The sequence below is a fragment of the Myodes glareolus genome, chromosome 2 (assembly GCF_982192425.1).
Source record: "Myodes glareolus chromosome 2, mMyoGla1.1, whole genome shotgun sequence".
NCBI lineage: Eukaryota > Metazoa > Chordata > Mammalia > Rodentia > Cricetidae > Myodes > Myodes glareolus.
The window spans coordinates 10,364,777-10,383,419 of record NC_142027.1 but is presented as its reverse complement, the minus strand read 5'-3'; the positions used below and the strand labels follow the sequence as shown (position 1 = coordinate 10,383,419).

The following is an 18,643-nucleotide window of genomic DNA, read 5'->3' as shown; positions in this document are numbered from 1 at the left end:
GGATTTGTTGGCTCTTGTTGGCCTCTAAGTTCAGTGAAGAGACCCTTTTCTCTCTTCAAACCCAGACACCTGGCACCATCCTCTGGCTTCTGTCCCTTCCCTCACATGGGTATACACACCAAACAAGCAAACAAACAAACAAAAACTCCAACCCCAAAAAATCCTCAGGCAACTCCTGTACTGTAGAGAGCCAAGGGGAGGAAAAACATTCAAAACAGGAACTTCTTTTTGGGAGACTTTAGAAAAATTTTATTTTGAGACTTAGCTATAAAACTGACAGTGTTGAGGCTGAAGAGATGGCTCAGCAGTTAGGAACATTTGCTGTTCTTCCAGAGGACCCAAGTTCAGTTCCCATCACTCACACGGTGACTCACAGCCATCTGTAACTCCAGTTCCAGGGAACACCCTCTTCTGAACCCTGTGGGTACTGCATGCACACAGTGCAATTACATCCACGCCTACAAAACTGCTCATAAAATGAAAACAAATGAATCTTTTTAAAGAAGTCTGACCATGTTGATGTACCTCATGGCTCTTATGGCTTCTGAACCTTCATTTGGCTCAATATATTCTTGAAGGCAGATGGCCACATCCTCTGGGTCCTGATGCACAATTTACCTATGGATGTGGCCTAGCAAAGGGCTATTCCTCTGGAGCCGATTCTGATCACAACTGACCCCTCTTTTGACAGCTTCATTTCCGCCATAGCAGTGCTCACAGAAGGGCCTTCACTCTTTCAAGTACAGTATAAAATGGCTACCAGGGGCAAGTGCAAAGTGAATTTTCATGGCCGCTTCTAGATAAGCAGGGTTCTATTAAAACACAAGAGCCATTTGGAGTCAAAACAAATGGAGATTATCTTCTGGGGCTTACTATTGGATCCAGTAGATTTGGATATATACTGAATATAAAACGAAATAAAAGAAGTATTTGGTGGGGGACCTAGGAGAATGACTTAGTTGATAGAACACTTGACTTGCAAACCTAGAACCCTGAGTATGATTCCCCAGATCTCACATGAGAGTGCTGGGTGTGGTGAACTCCGTGGCGGGCATGTGCTTGTTATCCCAGGGCTGGAGAGAGGGAAACAGGAAGATTCTGACGCTAACTTGAGCTCCAAGTCAGGGAGAAGCCTTGTCTCAGAAGTGGGTGGCGTTCCTTTTTTACCCCTCATTTTTAATTAGTTCTTGGAGAATTCCATACAATGTATTTATTATAAAACCCCCCTCCCTGACTTCCCCCGGATCCATGCCCCCTTCAGATGTCACCTTAGGTGGTCCTCTAGCCTCTACATGCATGCACATGGGTGTGTACACACACCCAAGTGCACATGTGTGCTTGGATACATACGAACATGCTTACATACGTAGAGGGAAGAGGATATGCCTTCTGCGTCCTACCCTGAGGGTGGCCTTGAGCTTGCTATGTAGCTGAGAATAACCTTCAACTCCTGACCCTTCTGCCTTGACCTCCCAGGCGCTGGGATCATAGGCTTGTGCCTGACTGATATGGTATTAGGAATCTATCCTAGGACTTCTTCAAGCTAGACAGTCACTTTGCCGGATGATGTGTATCTCAGTGCCTTGCAAGACATTATGATAAGGTGTCATAGACCAGGAGAATGGAGTCTCAGAACTCAGGAAAGCCAGGTCCTTGTGTGTGGACTCTCACTCTGTCTGTGTGTGAATTCTCACCGTCTGTGTGTGGACCCTCACTCTGTGTGCAGACTGCTCTCACTCAACAGTTCTGTACCTGCAACCTTCCAGAATATGGTTTTGCATGTTGTCCAGTTGTCTCTCCTATTGTGATCCTAAAGGCTACAGAATCCAGCTTCCTGCCCCTAGTGTCTGGGTAGATCACAGATGTTACAGGTGTTCGGTAAACGTTCGTTTAGTGAGAGGAGAGCCAGGGTATTAAAACAAATGCTTGTGCTGGGAATGGAAGTAAGAGGGGCTGCGAGGATTTTATGGTTTTGTCAATGGTTTTTACATCCTTCCTTACACTTGTCTTTAGGCTGAAAATAAGAGCAAATACTATTGGCGTGCTTTCTACCCAGGCATCTCCTTCCATTTAAGGGACAGCGTCAGAGGGGCACAGGTTTGCCGTGGTCTGCTTGCTAGAACACTGTGACAAACAAAGATTTAAAGACCTAAGTTAGAGTTGGCCTCACACCTAGTCCAAAGCATGCAGATCTCTGGTGTCCTGTCAGCCTGATGCACGTGGCTAGGCGAGCATGTGTTCAGGCTAGTCTGGGCACTGTGTTAGAATCTCACAGAGTTTGGGGCAAGTGTGGGAGGCAGTAAAGAATAGCTTTGAAAGAAGAAGACTGGATGCACGTGTGTAACCCAAGATACTAGGGAGGCTGAGTTGGGGAAAGATAGAAGTCTGCCTGGGCTACAGAGGGCGTTCGAGGATACCCTGCGCTACTTTGTGAGAGCCTATCTCAAGATAGAAAGTAAAGTAGTACTGAGAGCATAGCTCAGTGGTGTTTCCCAAGCATGTACAATGGCTCATGCTTAATCCCTGGGTCATTAATCAATCAATTAACCAATCAGCCAGAAAGCACCTCACAAGACACAGTGCCTGCGGTAAGGATCAAACTCAAGGGTCTAATTCAAACTCATTTGTCTTTCTTCCTTTCTGATGGATTGCTCAGTCGCCACCATGCTGTTGTACGTTTTCTCAGTTTCTACACTTTCATCCCTCACATGGAAATAGTTCTTGTCTGTGGCTGATATCTGAGTGACCACAGGAGCCCACAGATTGTTCCAGAAATGCATGGTCCTGAAGGTGGGGACCGAAATCATGATCTGTGCCTTATCAAAACGAAGCCCTGCCAGAGACCCCCGAGATTGGAGGCTCAGAGGAGATAAGGAAGCAGACTTGCAGCTACAGTGTCTATAGTGTTGAATCCGTAACGTGTGTTCTTTGCTGACTCTCTCACAGGGGCCATCAACTTCCTGCGCTCTCTCCTGGAACCAGACCCTGTGAAGAGGCCAAATATTCAACAAGCACTGGCAAATCGCTGGCTAAACGAAAATTATACTGGGAAAGTGCCCTGTAATGTCACCTATCCCAACAGGTAAAGCAGTGCTTGTGGAGAGACACCTTCTCCAGTGTGGTGGGGCCTGTCCTGTGAGCCTTCCACAGCTCCATACAGGAGCTGTAGTGCTTGAAGTCAGTGCTGTTTATCTCCCCACCCCCAACCCGTCCCACCACCTTGCCCTCCGCCGCCTTGCCTGGCCTTGTCCACCTCTGCAGCCACTCTCCTGCAGACAGACCCTTCTTACTGAGCAAGAAGATACAGCCAGGGCTGTCCTATGCCTTTGTGCTGATTGGGTCCTGTGGAGCCTGGTTGGAGGAATGGAAGCTGAGCTCCAGGACATGCCCCCTCACCAAACCTTGCTCTGATGGGTTACATATTCTCTAAGGGGCACTCTAGTTCACTTAAAGGATCCATTTAAATGAACTGTGACCTGTGTGGGGTGTGTGTGTGTGTGTGTGTGTGTGTGTGTGTGTGTGTGTGTGCCAACATTAAGCATCTGGGATCCCATGGAACTAAGCCTTTGAAATCACCTGTTAGACACGTTGTCTACTGCTTGAGTCTTGATGTGTCTTTCAGCTCCAAGTCCCTTGCTTGAAAGTCCTGGGAATGGGTGCAGATAAGGTCGGATCATTTTCTTCGACTGCCATATTGTGGGCTTGCCGTGGACAGAGGCCTTACCTCTCAGTTTCCACGAGGGCTCTGGACGGGTACACTGCGTCAGTTCACCCGGCCTGTGTCTGCTGTGGGCTGGCTGCAGAGCGGAAGACCAGCCCGAGAAACACCTCTGTGCACTTTGGGACTCATTTCCCTACTCTCAAGACCCTCCCTTGGGCTACTCCAGTCCATATGGAGACCACTGACTCCAGCCTTCCGGGATAGCCCATTTCCCTTCCTTTTTTAACCCCTGAGAGCACTTTACATTCTACCAAGCTTGGATGAGGATCAGAGAACTACAGACAGGAACAGGGGAAGGGTATCCTTTGTGGCTGTATTTTTGAAAATTCCCCAGTCTTGGGCGAGAAGGTCTAGAAATATCCACCAAGCCTTTCAAAGCTGCAGTGCTGAGTCTCTTGAACAAGGGCTCTCACTTGGGATGGACTTGCTTAAAGTGCCTGGGATCCGCGTCCAGGCTCCTTGACCAAATTTGCTCTCGCCCTGGGCATCGAGGAGATGACTCTGTCTAGTTACCATGTAGAACTCGAGCATTCAGCTCATGAGTTGTAATTTAGACAAAGTCCAGGGTTACCCAGGTTGTCAAGGGAACCTGGAAATAGACACTGTTTTCCAATACCTGCTCAGTCTGTGCCAGGAATGGAAACAGACACCAGAACAGTTGTCCCCTGTGAGCCTGCAAGCAAGCTGAGGGCCCCTGCCTTGTTTCTGTAGAGCAGCTCGCAGGCTGCTTTCTGTAAAGAGGTGGCATTGATGGCGACCAAATGAGTCGTTAAGCTAATGTAATCACTGTCTACCTGAGCATATCCGTCCCCCCAAACAGAAACTGTCGAAGGCTGTGGGGCTGGCACTAGAAACACAGACAGCTACTTCTTCAGTGCCAAAGACTTATAATGTGGCTTATAGTTTGTAGCCTCTCCACAGGGAACAGGAGGCAGGCTTTGGCGAGGTGAACGCAGAGTCAATTCCTTATCCTGGTATACTGGCCAGCTTAGTTGTGTGTGTGTGTGTGTATGTGTGTGTACATGCAAGGGTGTGAGGATGTGTGAATGTATGTGAGTTATATGTGTGCAAGTGTGACTGTGTGTGAGGGTGCGTGTTTGTGAATGTGTGCATTGTGCATGTGTGAGAGAGAGCAGGCGAGCGAGCCAGAGAGGAAAAAACAACTAACTAATAAATGGTAAATGTAAAAATGGCAAAGGTCTTGTTTAAAGAAAACAGCAGCTCGGTGTGTTCTGTTATCTAAGGCCTGTGGCTCATTGTAGACAACAGACAAAACAGCATTCTGTTTCTAAGATAGGAGACCAGAATTCTAATATATTGGGGGAGGTATGTGTTATTTACAGCTTTTATTTTGGAAAAGTGTTAATCTTTGAGGCAAAAAAATATCTATTTCTGGTAACTGTTTTTCTGGTTTTACCAGCCCTTAAATTGAAAAAAAAAAAAAAAAAAGAAAGAAAGAAACATACAGCCAAAGACTCTCTCTCTCTCTCTCTCTCTCTCTCTCTCTCTCTCTATCTATCTATATATATATATATATATATCTGTTTTCTAGTTTCCCAATACTGCTGTCTCTTGGCGTAATTACTTTAGATAGTGTCAGTGTTTCTTTCCCTTTGGGAAAGTAAGGAAAAATTCCACGCTATTCTGCACGACTTTCTCCTGTGAAGTCATTCGGCCTCTAAGCCGATCTCCAAAGGGTAGGATGGAGCAATGTTGTAAGAAGAATTTTACAGTAAACACTCATCCCAGCTGGTCAGCAGGTGTTGGCTGGGTGCCTGGCCACTCTTCCTGGTGTGGACAGAGACATTTTGTCAGAGAAGGCCTTCCTTCCTCTTCCTGTCTCCCTGCGGGACCTGGACAGCCCACACCCATAGTCAATTCTGTTAATGGGCCAGAATGAAACCAAAATAGTGTCAAGGCAATTTAATATGAATGTACTTAGCTCAAATTGTAGTTTGTTACATGAGCCAGGCTAGCCTGACGCTCACTATGCAGCCCAGGCAAACTAGAAGCTTACAGTGAACCTCCTGTGTCAGCCTCCTGGGCACTGGTGTTATAGGTATGAGCCACCACGGTTGGCGTTTATCATTCTCTTTATCAGTCAAAACTGTAAAGATTCAATAACAGATGTATTGGGACCAAATATATACATTACCAGAAATGGTTCAAGATATACATGACTCTCAGTCAAAAGCCAACATTATGGGGGAGTCTCCTGGTTCTCAAGACGACAGCTATGGAGCACCGAGATGGAGCGCTACCCCGGCTCACATCCCTCTTACCTCCATCCCTCACTCTCTTCTTGCTGGGGTGGCACACCGCACCTTCCCACATGCTATGAGGCAGTCCATAGGAGTGGGGATCATCCCTATGTGGCCATGATTTGCCGGCATGCGTGAGGGGCCTAGGTTTGCTCTCACGGGAGACGCCAGGAGTTTTCACACAACTCTGCCGCATGTGTTCGTTTTCGGGGTTTTTTTTTTTTTACATCTTCTGTTTAACACAGCTTGGAGTCCTTCTGCCCGAGTCTCTCCAGTAACTGGGGTGGCAAGCCTGTGCCAGTAGGTTTGGCTGTCCTTTGGTTTTAAGGGCACACACTGAAGTAGTTAGAAATGACATAGCATGCTGTGTACAATTTAAATCATTTCAGCAGCAACACTAACAACGGAAAATGAAGGAAGTGTGGCGAAGTACACCCACACTTCCAAGTGATGGTGCACACACACTAATCACAGGTGTTTCCCTGTATCGGTGGCGTAGTTCTTGTGACTCTCCCCCCAGAAAGATACTAAACATCTATAGACACCAGGTGTAGTGATGCGCACCTTTAATCCCAGCACTCGGGAGGCAGAGACAGGCGGATCTCTGTGAGATCGAGGCCAGCCTGGTCTACAGGATGATAAGGTGAGCTGCTTTCAAATACCCCACCCAAAAATTTACAGACACTCAAGTCTCCTATATGAAATGGTATAGTTTGCACATAAACCACACAATTCTTCCATGCACTTTAAATCACCCCTGGATGATTTATAATAGTTGTTATACTATATTGCTTAGGGAATAATGTCAATAAAAAAAGCCTTTATTTTTAGTATGGATTTAGTTATTTTTCCTTCTGAAATGTTTTAGGATTAATTGAATCCTATGGATGGAAAGCCCACAGGCATATAAGATACATTATATAGTAAACCCACCACCTTTGTGAATACATGAAAAATTTCAAAATAAAAAGCCCACTGGGATTGGAGATGTAGCTCAGTTGAGACAGTGCCTGCCTGGTGTGGACGAAGTCCTGGGTTCTGTCTCAGGAGCACAAGAAACAGGAGCACATGGCATGTGTGTCTCCAAACCCAGCCCTCAGGAGGTCGTCGCTGGAGGGTCTGGTATTCAAGGTCATTCTCTCAGCTGCTCCGAGAGTATGAGCTAGCCTGGGCTGTATGGGACCCTGTCTCAAAAAAAAAAAAAAAAAAATCAAGGGAATGAGTGAGCAAGTGAGGGCCCAGTTGTCCCTGGGCCCTGTGTGGACCCCTTCTGTCTGCCATATTTGTGAGCCGCTCTGTGAAGGTGGAGAGGTGACTGGTTCTCGGTGTCTACCCCTCACAGGATTTCTCTGGAAGACCTGAGCCCCAGCGTGGTGCTGCACATGACTGAGAAGCTGGGCTACAAGAACAGTGACGTCATCAACACGGTGCTCTCCAACCGCGCCTGCCACATCTTGGCCATCTACTTTCTGTTAAACAAGAAACTCGAGCGCTATTTGTCAGGGGTAAGTGGGACCCGAGAGGAGCGTCTTCTGGCTAGGGTTACGCAGAGACTGACACTTGATCCATGCTGTTATTTTAGCCTAAAACGTGAGGCCGAGTCTCTTGAATGTGGCAAACACCGTTTCTTAGATGGTGCTCCTGGTCAGGGATGTTCCAAAGGTTCCTTGTAGCAGCCCTGGCAGACCGCTGAGGGCCTTCAGCTTTGTTTGTCTTCGGTTCTCAGCTGCCTGTTTTTACTCTGTCGTCTCTTCGCTCTTTGGGTTCTCGGCTTTAGAGGAACTGGAGCCTTCACTGCTCTTAAAAGTTGTGGAACCGTACCTGGTTCTATAAAGCCGGGTAGGAAAAGCCACTGGGAGGCCCTCTCTCTGATGGTTTGTGTCTGCAGGATTCAACGAACCACAGATCAAAAATATTAAGAATATTATATTAGTGCTGAACATGTGCGACCTTCTTATTATTCCATAAATAATAGTTGCGTGGCATTTGCGTTGTATTAGATATTGTAAATAATTCAGAGATTTAAAGTATATGAAAGATATGCATAGTTTATATGCAAATATTGTATGGTTTCCTATTAATGACTTACCCCAAAATTAGGATTTGTAAGGGGCCCTGGAACCAGGTGCCAAGAGAAAAAAAAATTGATTAAGTTTTCTTCTCCCAGGGGGCTGGAGAGATGGCTCAGAGGCTAAGAGCACTGCCTGCTTTTCCAAAGGTCCTGAGTTCAATTCCCAGCAACCACATGGTGGCTCACAACCATCTGTAATGGGGTCTGGTGCCCTCTTCTGGCCTGCAGGCATACACATAGACATAATATTGTATACAAAATAAATTAATTATAAAAAAAAAGTTTTCTTCTCCCAAAAATGAGAACACAATGTGCTTCACTGGGTTGACTTCATCTGGTTAACAGGCCAGATGTTAAAGAATTCAAGTGACAGGGTAGAGCTGGCTCAACAGTTAGAGCATTGTTGCCCTTGCAGGGGACCTGGGTTTGATTCCCAGAACCTACAAGGTGGCTCACAAGCGTCTGTAACTCCAATCCCAGGGAATCCAACACCCTCTCCTGGACTCCTCTGACACAAGGCACACACACGATGCACATACATGTAGGCAAAACACTCGTGTGTGTGTGTGTGTGTGTGTGTGTGTGTGTGTATAAATCTATAAATTAGTAAAAGAAAGACCAAGTGCCACATGGGTTCCCCCTTTACCAGCAGTGCCCTGAGAGTGTGGTATCTTTATCATCTTGGCACAGTAGTTCATGTGGCAGTCACTTCCAAATGGACAATCTCTTGAAAAGAATTCTGTAAGGCAGTGGATAGATTCTATGCAAACTGTTTCGTATTTATGCAGGAAGGTAGGTGCAGTGCTGAGCGGCTCTGACGGGAAGTCAGCCAGATAACCTCCGGGTTGACAGAAGCCCATCTGAGTGACCGTGACCCTGTGAGTATTGCACCTTGAGATCTGGTGGTGTGCTTCTGTTAGGAAGGCAGAGCCTAGGGTAAGATCAGACTTCTAGAGATAGTTCGATACTGTTTCAAGTCACACAATAATCTAATGGGTCAAAAAAAAAAACAAAAACAACCCACCAACCTATCAGTTTAGAAACATTTTTAAGTTTCTATCTTAGAGCGGAAGATGAAATCCACCTACAGCTGGAGAAATGGGTCCCCTTGACAGAGTAGAAATGACCAAAATAGTGTCCCTGAGGTGTGATGACCCTGTTGAAGCTCCTGTTAGCAGGCAGGCTGAGGGCCAGCTAGATAACACGTCTGAAGAAGCTTGGATGGAGGTCAGCCAAACATCTGGGCGGACGTGCAGGTGTTCCCAAGCTGAGTCAGCCTGTAGTTTGGAGTTTGGTTCTAGGAAAATTTGCCCAGTGCTTTCTTGGTGTGTGTGTGTGTGTGTGTGTGTGTGTGTGTGTGTGTGTGAGAGAGAGAGAGAGAGAGAGAGAGAGAGAGAGAGAGAGAGAAGGAAAAGACGTGTGAAAAGAAACTCTAAAATGCTTCCTCAAAAATCATCATGAGTAAGTAAATGTTTTGTCCTTCTGATGGGGACCTGTCTTGAGTTCTGAGGCTGTGAGACGGTCCCTCTGTGATGACCATCAGCCATAGGACGGTGGCATTAGATGATATGTTATCTTATTCTGGTGCTGTGATAAAATACTCTGACTGAAAGCAACTTGGGGAGGAAAAGGTTTCGTTGGTTTCTACTCCCAAGTCATAGCCCATCATCGAGGGCCGTCAGGGTGAGGACTGGAGGCGGAGATGAGTGAGGGATACTCCTGGTGGCTTGTCGTCTAGCTTGCCGGCTTTCTTACAGAGCCCAGAACCCCCTGCCCACGGAGGGTACTGCCCACAGCATGCTGGGCCCTCTGCCAATTGATAATCAAGACAGTCCCTCACAGACATGCCCACAGACCAGCTTGGTACACACAGCTACTCGGCTGACACCCTTTCTTCCAGGTGCTTCTAGGCTGTGCCAAGTTGAAAGTTAGCACTTAGTAACATAGGAAGACAGGATCTGCAATCACAATCAAGCTTGAATATGTAATATCAATATGTAATATATATTATGTAATATGTAATACATATATCAATGTGTTATATATGTGTGTGTGTGTGTGTGTGTGTGTGTGTGTATGTATGTATGTATATGTCTGTCTCTGTTACTATAACAAAATACCCAAGGGGCTGGATACTCAGTTTAAATCAGGCTTGTTTGAGCCTTAGATTTGGAAACTGAAAGACGAGATCATGCCCTAGCCTCTAAGGAGCATGCCCGCTCTGTGTCACAACTTGCCAGAGAAGGGAAAGAACTTCAGGCAAAGGGTCAAGCGAGTACGGTGCCCACTTTTCAACAGCACTTTCCTGGTAACTGGTGTGCTGGATGAGATGCCCCTGATGACCTAATTATCTTGTGCCAGCCCCCTTTGTCATAAAGACCCTACCACTTCTTAACACTGTCACATGAGGAACCAAGCTTCCAGAAGGTAAACTTCCAGAGCCCCCAGGCAAACCCTAGTGGTTTAGTGTGTTAAGGGAGGAGGAGCAAGACGGTCTCCATGCCACACGTGGCTCTCTGCTCTCCTCAGAAGACCCCAAGAGACAGGTGGGAGTTGAGGCTGTTTTTCAATTCTCCTCTGCAAGAGACCTCATCTCCAAGTCTCTTTCTCATCGCATCCTTTAAATTCCCACTTTGCTGTATATTTTATGATGTGGATGATGTGTGAGTGCGGTGATCCATGATGAATTATAAATATGAGAATTCTTGTAGACTCCTCAATGCAACATTTTCATTTGGGCTCCAGGTGATAGCACGTGCAGATCATGCCAGAGGCGAAAAGCTAATCTTTCAAATGGTTCCCAGATCAGAGGAGGATGCACGCACGCTGGTTTTCAAATGATGATTGTTGCTCGGGAATCTTAGAGTGCCTTGATGGAGCTGACATATAGGGAAGTCTTAGTTTCATTCATTACTGAACGATGTTGCTACATGGTAGTCTAGATCAATGTGTTTTCCAAAGTTAGATGGTGGGCTGCTTGTCCTGAAAGCAGTGTCCTATGGCTGCTTCTGCCTTTACACCCAACAGGTTTGAACATTCACAGTTTCTCGCTACTGTGCCGTAAGTCATGTCTAGCAAGAGGGACATTGTGTTGGAAATTCACAGGCTGTGCCTTGCTTTGCCCAGGCTCCTTGCCTTCTGCTGTCATTTCCTCTCTTCAACTTTGTCTAACATCAGTTTTGAGTGTTGTAAAGCTGAGTGTGGCAGTGTCCCGTGGAAAGCATCCCCAGAAACACAGACCTTGCAGCTCTGACTGGAGAAGCACTTGGCTTTATTGAGCAATGACACTTAACTCTTCAATCATAAGACGTACCTGGACCGAGAATCCAAGCTCTAGACGAGAGGAGTGAACTGATCCCTGCCCAGGACTGCAGCTGGTCCGCTCTGTAATAGCCAGATGTGGCTCATCTAATTGCCCCATAGGCACTGTTGGTTATCTTGACCGATCACTAACAGCCCGTGTTGGGTTTTGAAATCAGTGAACTAGAATGCCTGTCTCCCCGTTTGTCATTTCTTCCTTTCTCTTCCATTCTCTTATTTTTTAGAATCGAGATATTGTAAGCCGTGTCCTTCACTAGCTTCCACTGTGTCTTGCTGTGGCCTTCCTTCGGGTGTTGTGTTTTCATTTGCTTGAGACTGGCTCTCCTGTTCCAGGCTAGCCTCAAACTTTCTATACGGTCAAAGATGGCCTTGACCCCCTGCTCGCTCAGCATCCACTTCCCAAGTCCTGGGGTTACAGGTGTATGCCGCTATGCCGGGTTTTCAGTGCTGTGGATGGAACCCGGAGCTCCTGAGTGCTGGGTAAGCACTCCACCAACTGAACTATGTTCTGCCCCTGTTTACAATAAGCAAGTGAGCATGCCACTTCCTACCCAGTGTGGTTAGTAGGTTGTTCTTCCAGCTTAACTGTTCGGTTTCTGCTTTCTCCTCCTACAGTAAACACGGGGCAGATGGAGGAACTCAGATGCAGTAAAGAGCAGAGACTGGCCCAGGGCTGCCTAACTCTGGGCCCTGGACTCTCGCTGTGCTCAGTGCTGGCATGAGACTCTGCCCTGCAGCTTGCTGAGTGCCAGCCATTCTTTGACTTTCTCTTAGCCAAAAGTCAGGAAAGGTGGGAAAATTCAGGACTGTGTCACGAGTGTTTCTGTTTGCCAAGACTTAAGCTACATTTTATTTCTTTCTTTGGTAGAAATCTGACATCCAAGATGGCATCTGCTACAAGACCCAGCTCTACCAGATAGAGAAGTGCAGAGCCAGCAAGGAGCCCTATGAGGTGAGTGGCCCTATAGGGCTCTCAGTCCATTTTAGGGGAGGATGGAAAGAAAGCCAGCGCCATAACATAGAAATACCAAAGGACAAACCCCTTTACAGTTACAGCTGAGCCCTGAAGAACTGGTTCACAGCAGAGCCAACATTGCTCAGCCTCCAAGCCACAAGGCCTTATGTGCCATACATCCCTGGGACATTTAAACATCTGTGTGCGCTCAGTCTGTAGCATAGACCAGTGATATCCAGTCTTGGGAGGCAAGATTCTGTGTTTTTGTTTTTGTTTCCTAGTCTGTTCAGTGAGATTTGTTAAATGCCTTTTATTTTTTAATTTACATTTTATATATTAGTTATACATAGTATTGCTTTACATAAGGGCATTTCATACAAGTACATAAGGTACTTTGAGTATATACTCCCTCCCCCCTTTTCCTTCCCCCTCTTCCTTCCTCCCTCCCCATTTTCCTTCCCTTCCTTCCTCCCTCTCTCATTTTCCTCTGTCTCTTACTCCCTTCTTTCTTCCCCCTTCCCCCCATCCCCCACTCTAGAATTAGTCCTTTATTCCCTTAGTCCGCTCTGTTTCTACTTTCATGGCATATATGTGTGTGATTTTGTGTATCTATAAGGTCTAGGAACCACACATGAGAGAAAAATGGTATTTTTCTTCTGGGGCTGGCTTAATTCACCTAATGTGATTTCCCCCAGTTTCATCCATTTTCCTGCAAAGAACATGACTTTGCTCTTCATTATTGTTGAAAAACCACAAAATAACCAAACCCTTCATGTATGCAGCACATAGACCACATCTTCCTTACCCATTCTTCAGCTGCGGGACAACAAGGTCTGTTCCATGGCTTGGCCATTGTGGAAGTACCATGTCATACCAGTAAATACTTGCTCAGATGAAATGGACCTTGTCCTATGTCAGAAACTGGACTGGACTGAGGCAAGCAGCTGAAGAAGGTAGAACGCCCCGAGTGCAACACTTAGTTTCCTGTGTGCAGCATCCTGGTATCAGATAGCTGGAAACGGCTGCTCACACTGCGTGCACTGAGCTGGTCCACCTGCTGGCGTCTGGAACGTGCAAAATTCACTTCTAGGTTTGCATTAGATTAAAAAAAAAAAAAGTGCCCCATGCCCCATTGCCCTCTGTGCCTCCGACCTATGCCTTTTCTTCCTGTCCGCTCTCTCACTCCCAGCCTTCTGAGCTGTGCCCGTAAGTGCCAGAACCCTGATGGGAAGAGCCCCATCTCTCATCAGACTCCCTTTCTCTGACGGTTATTTCCACTTGGCCAGAGAACACACGGCGGACGTTTTAAACATTTGCTGAAATATTGAACAGTTAGGATTTACATAGGCGCACTAATGGGCAACCTGCATTTCGGTTTCCCTGATCCGTTTGTTTCTCCAGTGTGCAGCATTTCTTCTGCTAATTGAATTACAGGCTGTTACTAGATTGCTCAGCTTGTCTCTGTCGGAACCTAGAGAGTGCAGTGGGGCTGGATAGGAAAAGTTCTCCGAAGGTCTTAGATGGCCCAAGCTTCACTGGTGTAGCCGTGGGGAGGCCCCGGTTTCACTTCAGTTGCCACTGGCAGGCATGAGAAGGGAGGGGAACACAATGCAGGGGTGAGGGTGAGAAGGGAGGGGGACACAATGCAGGGGTGAGAGTGAGAAGGGAGGGGAACACAATTCAGGGGTGAGGATGAGAAGGAAAGGGAACACAATGCAGGGGTGAGGGTGAGAAGGGAGGGGGACGCAATGCAGGGTTGAGGGTGAGAAGGGAGGGGGACACAATGCAGGGGTGAGGGTGAGAAAAGAGGGGAGAACAGGGGTGAGGGTGGGTGGCAACCACAAGCTCCCAGGATATCATGCAGCTGGGTCCTGTGCCCTGAGTGCATGGGTGGCCTCTTTTATTTCCTCATTTCTATTCTTTTCTCTACTAGAGGATAAATAAATTTAACTGAGTTTTCAAAACTTCCCTTTGGGGATTACAGTGCTGTAATATTAAGAATTATTCTTCCTCTGCCTGTAAAAAGGAAGAGACTATTTTGTAAAATTGGAACATGTAACTGGGTGTGGTAGTGCATGTTTTTAATCCCAGCACAGAGGCAGAGGCAGGGGGATCTCTGTGAGTTCAAGGGCAGCCTGGTCTACAGAGAGAGTTCCAGGACAGTCAGTGCTATGTCTTCAAAACAAACAAACAAACAAACAAACAAACAAACAAACCAAAACAGGGGGAAGGTGAAGCCCTGGCCCACTGGGTGGAGACAGGCTGGTCGTCACCTTTAAACTGGCTGTTAAAGGTGACTTTGGATGAGCTAGGTGTAACGGAACATGCTTTAAATCACAGCACTCAGGAGGTGGTGTCCTGCACAACTCTGTGAGTTCAAGGCTGGCCAGGACTACGTAGTGAGAGCCCCTCTTTAAAAACAAAAATGGTGCATTGTCATTTCTGTTGAAACCTATAAAAATAATGTCGATTTATAAAATATAGACTAGAAACAGGAGATCGCTCCAGAAAAGACCATGGCCATGGGGCAGCAGGGACAGGGCAGAAATCTACTGTCCCTCAATTCTAGAGGTCAGGGTGACTTAGGGCTGGCTCCTCCTGAGGGACAGCAGAGGGAACCTGCTGCCAGCCTTTGCCTAGGCTTTTGGTACTTGCTGTTGATCTTCCTTTCGGCTGCCTTCCCGTGCCATCTTAGATGCACTCCCGTGTCCAGTTCCTCCCCTCTTGTGACAGCACCAGTCCTACTGCAGAAGGTTGTCCCGACAACCTCTTTAATTCAGCGATTACTATGAAGACTTGACTCCAAACAAGGTTGTATTTTGTGGTCCTAGAGGCCAAAACTCCAACTTGGAAATTTTGAGATATGGCTGACCTATTGAGGCTGTAAGTTTAAAGGTAAATATTAAGATGATTAGCGTATGGCTTATTTATACATCTGTATGACTTGGGGCTGGAGAGACGGCTCAACAGTTAGGGTTCTTGTAGAGGACCCTGGTGCTGCTGTTCCCAGCACCCACATGGAGGAACACGATAGCCTGTAACCCCAGTTTCAGAGCATCTGATGCTGCCTTCTGTCCTCTGTGAGCACCCACATATATATGATGCATATAAATTCTCAAACACACGTGCGCGCACACACACATACACATGAAGTATGGCCAAGGAGCTATTTGCAATTGATACCTACTACCAAAGGGAAACTCTGTTTTCTCCAGTGGAGTATTACTGGGTATTTTAACCACATTACAGACTAGGGTTGGCCAACACAAATGAACACCATTTTTTTTTGTAAGCTGCTATCATCATCATCATCATCATCATCATCATCATTTTGTTCGGGCATTTTTTTTTGTCTTTTTGAGTTTTTGTTTTGAATTTTGATTTTTGTTGTTTCCTATTTTGTTTGTTTGTTTTTGCTTTTATTGTTTTGAGAGAAAGAACATAAAGTTGGTTGGGGAGGATCTGGGAGGAACTGGGGCAGAAGGAAGCAGGATCAAACTATATCATACAGACTTTTTAAAATAAAGAATAAAGTGTGGAGTCGGGTCAAGTGGTTTGTGCTGCAGGCAATGAAAATGGTAGCTACACCTGGGACAGAGAGGCTGGGAGGAGAGCCGCCAGATGGCTCACAGGTGAAGGAACCTGCTGCTCGAGGATGGGGGTTCGCTCCCCAGAACCCACAAGGTGAAAGGGAAGATTCAGCTCCTGCAGGGGGTCCTCTGACCTCCACATGTGCACCATGATTGATGTGCCCCCTACTCACAATTAACGGATTAATTAATTAAAATTGAAAGTTTTAGGAAGAGAGTTTGGGCTGGGAGAAGACTCAGAGGAGAAGCCTTGCTGGTGGAATCCAGGTCCTGATGTGGGTGCTGCTTCCATGGCGTCTGCGCTGTTGGGGAAACGCGCTGAACTGCTCTTTTGTCGGGAGAGCACGTCTCCCTTCTCAGTCTTAGAGTTGAATAACTTCATCTAGAGGATCTGCCCTACATGTGGACATATAGATTAGTGTAGCACGATTAATAAAAACCCAGAGACAGAAGTTGGGGTGCAACCTGAAAGTCAGAAAAGCAAAACAGCCACTCTTATCTCTTCCTCAGTCTGAAATGGCGATCCTGCCTCCAGGAATCTCAGAATGAGACTGTGTGAGAGCTGTCTCCTCCCGTCTTATATTCCTTTTTAGGAGTGAGATTAAAGACATGCACCACTACCGTCTGGTTTCTATGACAAACTAGTGTGGCTACTGGGATTAAAGGTGTGTGTCACCACTGCCTGGTCTGTAAGACTGATCAGTGGGGCTGTTTCACTTTCTGAACTTAGCAAACTTTTTTTTTATTAAAATGCAAATAAAATATCACTACAGATGAGGACATCTGCCTCTCCTCACACTGCAGTTCAGGGCAGTTGTTTTATATATGTGTATGCGCACACACACTGAAATAATTTCCCATCAGAGGTGTAGGGGGAATCCTATGGGATAGAGTTTTGGGAATAAGTAATAGATGTAACTTCTTGAATTGATGAAAATTGGTGTTCTTCACAGGCCTCCCTGGACACCTGGACAAGAGACTTGGAGTTCCATGCTGTGCAGGTAAGAGCTTGGGGGTTTCTGATGGGTTAGCCAGGCTCTCCAGAGAGATATAGTGTCTCTCCCTTGCATACACACATGGCAACAGAAATATGGTGGAAAGATAGCTAGAGTAATTGACAGATAGATAACTGTCTTTTAGTTTGTGTGTGTGTGTGTGTGTGTGTGTGAGAGAGAGAGAGAGAGAGAGAGAGAGAGAGAGAAAGAGAGGGAGGGAGAGAGAGAGAGAGACTGCCTGTAACTATGGAGCAAGAAGAGTGCTTTAGGCACCCTCTCCTGTCACTTTGCACCTCATTTTTTGAGGCAGGGTCTCTCCCTGAGCCTATAGCTGTTTTTTTTTTTTTAGCTAGGCGGAAAGCCCCAGAAATCCTCTTGTGTCTGCCCCTCAAAGTGCCAGGGTTGCAGGTATGCCCAAGACCGCTGGTTTCTTACATGAGTGCTAGCTTCCAAGCTCAGGTCCTCGTGGTTGGGTCGCAAGCACTCTGAGGCACTGAGCCCGCTCTCCAACCCTGCCTGTTGTGTTCTTCTTAAGACTTTCAGCGGACGGGATGAGACGTAGCACGTTGAGGAGGATCCTCTCCTGTTCTTAGCCAGCTGATGTGGATGTTAAAGATGCTAAGCATCCTCTACAGTAGCATATGCACTGGCGTTAACCATTCACTAGATAATGGAGAGTAGCTGAGCTGACACATGGGATTAACTGTCATGTGATCCTGAGTATCAGCCACGCTCTGCCCTGTACCAACAGCTGCAACCCTTTTTCCTTACCCTGAATGGAGATACACAGAATCCTATGGAGAGGACTCTCCTCAGATGGGCTGCGTTCTTGCTGTGTTGAGCTGACTGTGTCTTGCTGTCTTGCATTCCTGCTTCTTCTGCATGAGACACAGGGTTTACAGCAGTCCAGGGGTTCCTGGCTCTGTGTTCTGGTTTATGAATCAATCCCTCTTTTTATAAACTCACTCATAGGTTTTTGTTGTTTTGTTTTCTGCCGCTGCCAAGTCTGGCTTTCTCTAATATGATAGATATAAAGGAGCCAATACCAACTGTCTGATGACATTGGGGAACATCAGCCATCCAGGGTGGGAGGGGTGGCTGGCGCTGATGCACTAAGCAGCCGGGTGAAAGGTCTTTCATTATCAGTCAAGGTCCCAGTGAGCCCCAGGCTCTTCCTGTGCCATAGTCTGTATAGGAGAGAAGTCAGTTTCCCAAGGGGCAGTTCTTCCTCCAACCTGGGACGACAGGAAGCGTCCTGCCCTTGTTAAATCAGAACCTGCCCTTACTAAGTCGGGGTTTGCCATTGTGAGTACCACGCAGATGCAGGATGGATTCTTCTCATGCTGCAGAGCCGGGAAGGACCTCACTTGCTGTTACAGATGGGGATGCCACTTCCCTGGAGTGGACGGGAGTTGCTCATGGCCATACCAGGCTGCAGGGAGTCAGGGATGAAGTTCACCGCAACCATGCCTCTACTGACAGTCAGGAAGGGAGACTCTGAAAGGGACCAGCTCTCTGGAGCTCAGGGCTTGGAGGCTGAGGACTGGGCCTTCCCCTCAGGTTGGCTTCTGGAGCAGCTACACATCTCTCTCTAGACGCTCAGTGGACCTCCGTTTCTTGCATTGGTACAGGGTACTAAGGAGCTTGGTGCACGCCATCCTTTCTGGGCCCACGTTCAGTCATTTTGTAACTGTTAGTACGAGCCTCTAGTGGGTAGGGTTGGTGGCCA

General features: G+C 46.9%; 1 protein-coding gene across 1 annotated transcript in view; it reads left to right on the top strand.

The window, feature by feature from the left end:
- Hunk (hormonally up-regulated Neu-associated kinase) overlaps nucleotides 1-18,643 on the top strand; it is a 109,994-nt gene that overhangs the window by 80,468 nt on the left and 10,883 nt on the right. Inside the window, exons 6-9 of the mRNA XM_087899363.1 lie at nucleotides 2,947-3,082; nucleotides 7,325-7,487; nucleotides 12,243-12,326; nucleotides 16,873-16,920. Of these exons, the coding sequence (XP_087755489.1) occupies nucleotides 2,947-3,082; nucleotides 7,325-7,487; nucleotides 12,243-12,326; nucleotides 16,873-16,920 (431 nt within the window). The remainder of the gene's footprint in view (nucleotides 1-2,946; nucleotides 3,083-7,324; nucleotides 7,488-12,242; nucleotides 12,327-16,872; nucleotides 16,921-18,643) is intronic.